The sequence below is a fragment of the Macrosteles quadrilineatus genome, unplaced genomic scaffold, assembly GCF_028750875.1.
Source record: "Macrosteles quadrilineatus isolate MER2022 unplaced genomic scaffold, UCM_ALF_1.0 Scaffold_10__1_contigs__length_6754688, whole genome shotgun sequence".
In the NCBI taxonomy this organism is placed as follows: Eukaryota; Metazoa; Arthropoda; class Insecta; order Hemiptera; family Cicadellidae; genus Macrosteles; species Macrosteles quadrilineatus.
In genome coordinates, this window is record NW_026542603.1 from 1,379,102 (window position 1) to 1,386,514 (window position 7,413).

The 7,413-nt window shown below is 31.5% G+C and overlaps 1 protein-coding gene across 1 annotated transcript; it reads right to left on the reverse strand.

Moving 5' to 3' along the window:
- Positions 1-5,485: 5,485 nt before the first annotated feature.
- LOC129004662 (uncharacterized protein K02A2.6-like) lies at positions 5,486-6,454 on the reverse strand. The gene has a single exon (XM_054433217.1). It carries the CDS (start codon positions 6,452-6,454, stop codon positions 5,486-5,488), a length of 969 nt encoding a protein of 322 aa, XP_054289192.1.
- Between the last annotated feature and the right edge of the window lie 959 nt (positions 6,455-7,413).

Consider the following 7,413-nt stretch of genomic DNA (forward strand, 5'->3'; position numbering starts at 1 on the left):
TTAGAACTAAATTGTTTTCGTCGCATAGGGAGCTTTACTGGTGGATAGAAATGTAAATCCAAGAAACAATCTGAGTTGGAACTATCTGGAACCTCTGTTTTTTCAAATTATTCCATTTATTTTGTTATTGGTACTAATAATATCATTGGTTATACTCTTGTATACACTTATGAGTACTTGTATACTCAATGATAATATTAAAGTACATGTTAAATTTGTATGGTTTGAAATGTAACAAGTATTAAAAACACTTTCTTTCTATATTTTTTGTAATCTTTAAAATAAAAAATTGTTCGTATTTGTTTGTTTATGATAGACTATATGATCACCGTCAGTTAAAATAATAGTTATTGTCGGTTGTAACCAAATATATTAAAAAAATGCCTTCAAAGAAAATGTTAATATTTTGACAACGGGTACCAATATGGTTTTACATTTTTCGGTCTCAAATTTCTGAGTTACAATGTTTATATCAACCATTAATAATGGTTTATACAAAAAAAAATTACATTACCTTCTAATTAATACTTTTGGTCAAAAAAGATTTTTGCCATGAAGTTTTAATAAAAAATATCTGTTGGAATAACATTTTCATCGAGGCAATTTTATTTTTGTTAGAATATCCATTGTATGGTAACAGAACTTTAGAATGGTTCTTAAAAGTAGTAACTACTACATTTACTAAATCAATAGAATCAGATGGTTGGATACAAAACCCTCCACATATTATAGTGCTGAAACGACGTCAGTTACATTTGGGTAGTTTATGCATATGGTGGCTACAAATACAATTGTGTAAACTTACTAATCAACGAGAAGTGCAATCCGCATTCAGACCACGTTTCATAATGTGATTATTCCGATCCATGGTAATATCTCGTCCATATATTAGTAACGAGTTAATGGTTTTCGTCAAAACCATTTAAAACGAAATGCAAAATTAATGGAATTATAGTTTTTAATCACTTTATAAATCATCTTATTGATACATGTTAATGGGGAGCTTTAATGGGCTTTGGAGTAACTAAAATTTAAACCACAATGTTTAAAGTTTTTTATCATTCATAGTTTGAATTTTATTTACGTTTACAAGATATTTGAAACTAAAGACTTTTTCCTTTATTATTTAGTAAATACATATAAAAATCAAATCAAATCCATTTATCGCCATCAACATTAAATACACGTATAGCAACGTCATACAGTTTTCTTCACAATATTTTTCATTCTTTGATATAATCTTCAAATTTTTCCACATTATACACACGTATATCACACAAAATCTTTGTAGGCTAAAAGTAAATATGTATTTTTTTGTTATTTCAAGAGATTTAATGTGAGCAGGTAACATATTATACAATCTTTTGCAAAATTTACTAAAGTTATTGATTGTGGCCATAACATTACATTGGTTTGGACAGAGAAAAGTGTTTTGTCTGGTAAAATAGTTATGAACTGAATCATTTGTAGGGAACTCTCTAATATATATATATATTTTTTTTATTTAATGAACAATCTAAATGTACAGATAAGTGACGGTTAAAATTCCAACTACCTTGAATAATGGCTATTGTGTTTCGCTGTCATCACTGAATTTTGCTCTAACAGCTTTCTTTTATTACAATATTATATAGTATAATTAAACTACCACTTAAATTCCTTAGACAGTTTTACATACATATTATAATTCAGCTTTCATAATAGTAGTTATATCTCTTATTTAACTATTGCATTTGCCAATGACTTGTCTAAAATAAAAAATCCCACTCGTATTTAATTTTAAGAACTCTGCAAAATTCTTAAATGTAATAAATACTCCCAAAGCTGAAATTAAATATTCTAAATTTATTTAATAATAATAATAATAATATTTATTTACAATGTTTGAATATGTTCAAACTCTATTTATGTATTTTATTTGTCTTTAGTTTTTTGGTAGATCATTAGTCCCATAGTCTAACATCTCTTTACAAAATCGTATCATTACATAAGATCTTATTACATGATGTATAAATAATCTCATAATTTAACGTTTACTTTGACGACGCTATGCAATATAACAATATAGAACTTAAAACGTTCTCCAATATGCCATTGGAATCTTATCTAAAGGGACTCTGGGGATGCAATTATCTGTTGTTGTTCAACAAAGGGACCCACAAGATCCTGTATCAATCCATAGGGACATTTTATAATAATCATTTACGATATTGTTATTATTATTTTAAGAAACACTTAAGAAAAAAGGTATTTACCAATAAAAGCTCGTATATTTGAATTGCAAATTTTCATTATCATTAGATTTTTCACATTGCTACAAAAATTAGGCATTGTTATGTTTACTGACTTCTTACAAAACATTGACAGTAAATCGTTTAAAGTGGCCAAAAACTGCCTTTGCAAGAGGTTGCACATTTTGGTGCCGTGTGTAAATCCTTTAACACATAATCCTTCATTCGACTGTTGAAACTGAAAACTGCTTCCCTAGAATTTCTATCATTACCGTGTTGATGGTATATAACCATTTTGGCAATGTAAATTCCGTCCCATGAGACGAGACACATGAGACACATGAGAAACATGAGATGTCATGTTCTAATTGTATCCTTAAATTCAAGCTAATTATGTTAATTTTATGAAATTTTTAAATCATGCACAGTGATCTCTTATCTTTTAATACGAACTTTGAACAAACGTTACCGAATTTATAAAATATTCTTTAACATTATATGAACATATATAATTCAGAGTGTAAAAAATAATGAAAGTACGTAAACTATCTGTACAAAAGATGATAATTTTGTAAGTGGAATACTTTGCAAGTACTACATTGTTTCAACTGCTTTTAGCTGTGTGCTTTATGTTGTTAAAGACGATTTTAACACATAATTGATTAATACGGTATTTTGAGAATGTCTGGGAAAACTGATCCGTGAATGTGTAAAATGATAAATCTAGAAAATTCTGAGATGGTCAATAAATTAATATTAGTGAATTTTAGCGGTTTATTGTTGATTTTGATGGAATGATTGGCATTTATTTCCTCTCAATCTGTAAAAGGTAAGGTGCATGTTTTATTTGGGTAAGGAATTTTCAGAACACTATAATATATTCCATTACTTCTGTTAATACTTTTTATCCTAACATCATTTCATAGTTAAACGTATGTTGTATTATTGTTAACTTTAAATTAACAGTTATTAAATTATCATCTGAGATATCAATAGTGCGTGTCTAGGCCTCTTTTAGAATAGCTATTTGTTTATGTTATTAAAAGTTTATAGTTTTATTTCACACAGTTTTCAAAAACAGATTGGTATGGGTTGTCTTCGTCGGTCTTAATCGTCAACCTACTACACATATATTGTAACCACGGTAAAAGAGGTGTACATGTACATTTTTGCAGTTAGATTTAGAGCAACAACTCTAAAAACTTATAAAAGAAATCTTAAAATGAATAGCAGTAGTAGAGCTATAAACACTCTAACTTACATGGACATTACTTAGTTATTTGTATCAGTCGTCCAGATGACTAGTAGACCTATTTTTAGTTCCAAGAAGAAGAATAAGCTGATAGTACAGTCGGTCTCTGGTGACGGTTGAGAGAGTTTGTATAACTTGTGGTTTTGGTGTTCAGATGAAGCGTATACAAAGCGTCAGACTAAGTAATAGGCCTATAATTAACTTTGAACCATCTAAAGTCTCACACCAGACAGCGGAAATGATCATAATAAATATATAATATACTTCAATTATAAGTATAATCTATTTAATTTTCGATTACATTAGTCGTCACAGATTAAATTTAATAATGAATAATTTTTATACATATTTTCCTGACTTTACAATACCAATTACAGTTATTTTACAACAAATGTGTACAAAATACAAAAAAAAAATAATTTTTACTTCTTAAACGTTTACACATTTAAATATTTCACGTATAAAACCGTTTATTTGGGATAGTAATACAAACTTTACCCCTAAATCTGTGTCATTATTGTTAGAGGTATATTTAAAAATTCATACACGACTGCTTTTGCCAACCGATACATAGTCAATGTATTTTTATATCCTTTTGTATATTTACAACAATTATTTACGTCGTTCTTAATTTATTGTAATTTTAAAGTTGTGTATCGGCCTACTTAATAAGTTATTAGGCCTATACAGGAACAAAACTAAAAAGATTACAAAATAATAAAATAATTAATTATAAAACTTTACGTTACATAATATACAGTAGGTTTATTTCGACCATTAAACAAAACTACTCTTCATGAATACTTGTTAAACTACTATTTTATGTTCAGTTGGCACTACAATAACTAATTTCAACCAATGGCTACAAGCATGAACTACACCAAGTAACCAGCTTTAATAAAATAAGAGGTTAAAAAGAACATATTTTTAATGATCAATTTTTGAATGGAAATACACTTGTGCTATCAAAGTGATATGAACTAGTAGATTTTTATTTTAACTGGCCAGTATTCTAAACAAACAAACGAAACTACAAAGGCTACTTTTGATGTTCTTTTAAAATAAAATACCCCTAATTTTATCCCACCAATAGATATTTTACATTTTCTTTTATTTATTTTTTTCAATGGCATCAAAGTTGGTTTATTAAACAAGGTCAAATTGGTTTCTGTGATCAAAGGCTTTGTGGCTATCACAGACAGATATAAGCTTGTTGTGGCTGTGATCTGTCCTATTGCTTATAATCAGATATAACAAAGCTTGCATTGGTACGTTTTAGAGTGTGAATTGTTCCCTACAATAGGATGGAACAAAATAGGGAAAGAATCTTTAAGTTAGAGGTCCATTTAAAAGTGTGGCAACACTTCAGCTATAGTAACACTTCGGCTATAGTAACACTTCGGCTCAGTAACATTTCTGCTCAAAATCATCAGATGTGGACTGCGGTCCAACTCTCTACCTTTTCACTAGTAACACTTCGTCTCAAAAATTATTTTACAGATCTTCACTAACTATTTGGGAGGATCGTAAAAAAATAACAACACTTAAAAACCGACTAAAAGCATTAGATTTAAATTTGACTCCCCACAAATTATGTTATGTTGGGATGGGTCAGGTTAGGTTAGTTGAGGTAACTAGTAGGTTGCAAAGTACACAGGTCATGGGCCTCTTACTACCTGAACTGCGTTCCTCAACTCTTGTAAATTTTCGTAGAAATGTTACTCTATCAGCTCATTTTATCAACTATAAAAGCGAGTTGGACGAAGTGTCACTGTTTTTTTTTTTTTAAGAAAGTTAAGTTTCGCCGAAATGTTACTGGGTCGACGTAATGATAAAGCTTCATAAATTATATTTTATTTATTGGTACTGAACACTGGTTTTTAATAGAACTCACCATGAAAACTCCAAAACTAACATAAACACAACAAACAATAATAATAATAAATATTACATCATCTGATTTAAGACAGAATAAATGTCACATGTCACATGTCCTTTTTTTTCAATCTTTTTTCTTTTCCATTTTAAATTGTCTCAGTTGGCACCGGTTTCTTCTGAAAACTGCTCCGCTGTCCATTTGTACCAAATAGGAATTCGGACTTTTGTGTTTCTTGACAACTTTTCCTTTTGCCCATTCTCGAGTTCCCTTTTGGACATAAACTTCTTCGCCCTCCTTTAATTCTGGAAGTGGATGAGCCGATCTGTCATAGTATGTTTTTTGTTTTTCTTGGGCTTGCTTCAAACTTAGAACTGTTTCATTGGTAGGGAAGAGTGGTTTCATGGAATCTTTAGTAGCAGGAAGAACAGTCTTTAGTAGTCTTCCCATTAGCATTTGAGCAGGTGCTCTGAGATTAGCTTTAGGAGTATTATTGTAATCGATTATGGCCAGGTTTGGATCTCCCTTGGTCTTTAGCGTTTTAGACAGCATTGACTTTAAAGTTTGTATACCCCTCTCCACCATCCCGTTAGATTTTGGGTAGTACGGAGACGAAGTTATATGCTCAATTTTATACCTTTCTGTGAACGTGGAAAACTTGAGGCTATCGAACGGAGGGCCATTATCGGAGTGTAATTTCTTAGGCAGGCCATGAGATCTAAATATCTGTGTCAATCCTGCAGTTACTGAATCAGCTGTTGTTGTACTCATCTTCTTTACTTCCACAAATTTGGAATGATAGTCAATCACTAGCATGTGATTGGTATTGTTAATTTTGAAGAAATCAACTCCAATTTCTTCCCATGGGATTTCTGGCATTGGATATGGTTTAAGAGGTTCTTTTGGGTTTGATCTTTGGTATTCCTGGCATGTTGTACATTGGTCTACTGTGTTTTTTATGTCTCTCATCATTCCTGGCCAGTACCAAGCCATCTGTGCTCTGTTTTGGCACGAATTAATTCCTTGGTGTGAAGCGTGTAGTTGCCTCAGCATGTCGGGTCGCAGCTCACTCGGAATAACAAGTCGGTCTTCCATATATATCAGATCATCGTATAAATGTAATTGATACCTTTTTTCCCAAAAAGGGTGAGCTTTGTCATCACAATTTTGTTTGTGTTCAGGCCATCCATGCTCTATGTAAAAACGTACTTGCTTTAGTACGGCATCCCTTTCTGTAGCATATTTATGTCTATTTACTACATCGTCATTAGCAAAAACTGCAAGGGAGTAAACTACCTCAGCTCCGTTGTCCAGATAACTTGTGTTTAAATGTTCATCTATTGGAGCTCTCGACAGGGAGTCTGCAATGAACATTTTTTTCCCCGGTACGTGAACTAATTTAAAATTGTATCTCATCAGTTCCATCATCATTCTCTGAAGCCGTGGTGATAGACTTGCTATAGGTTTGTTTATAAGACCAAGTAGAGGTTTGTGATCTGTCTCTATTGTGAAGTCTGTTCCATATAGGTAATAGTGGAACTTTTTACAACCATTTACTACTGCCAGAAGCTCTTTTTCAATCTGGCTGTACCTTTGCTGAGTTGCTGTTAAAGCTGAAGAGCTGTAGCCGATAGGATGGTCATTTTGAAAAACAACGGCCCCGAGGCCAAATTTGCTAGCATCTACAGACAAAGTAGACTTCTTTCTTCCATCAAAATAGGCCAAAACAGGAACCTTTGTTATCTCCTCCTTTAATGCTTCAAAACATTTTTGTTCTATACTTGTCCATATAAAAGACTTGTTTTTGCTCATCAGTAATCGTAGTGGTCCTGTTTTATCAGATAGATTATCAATGAACCTTCCTACATATGTAATCATTCCCAAAAATCTTTGGAGGTCATTTTTATCCCTAGGGCTCGGGTAGTCCTGAATAGCCTTCAGTTTGCATTCGGTTATTGAAATACCTTATGGAGTAAGTTTGTGACCTAGATATTGGACACTTTCACGGCCAATCTGGCTTTTTTCTTTAGACAGCTTAAGTCCAAAATATCTTG

What these genes read in the sequence shown, in the direction of transcription:
- LOC129004662 (XM_054433217.1), bottom strand. Translation starts at nt 6,454, where the DNA reads ATGGAAGACCGACTTGTTATTCCGAGTGAGCTGCGACCCGACATGCTG.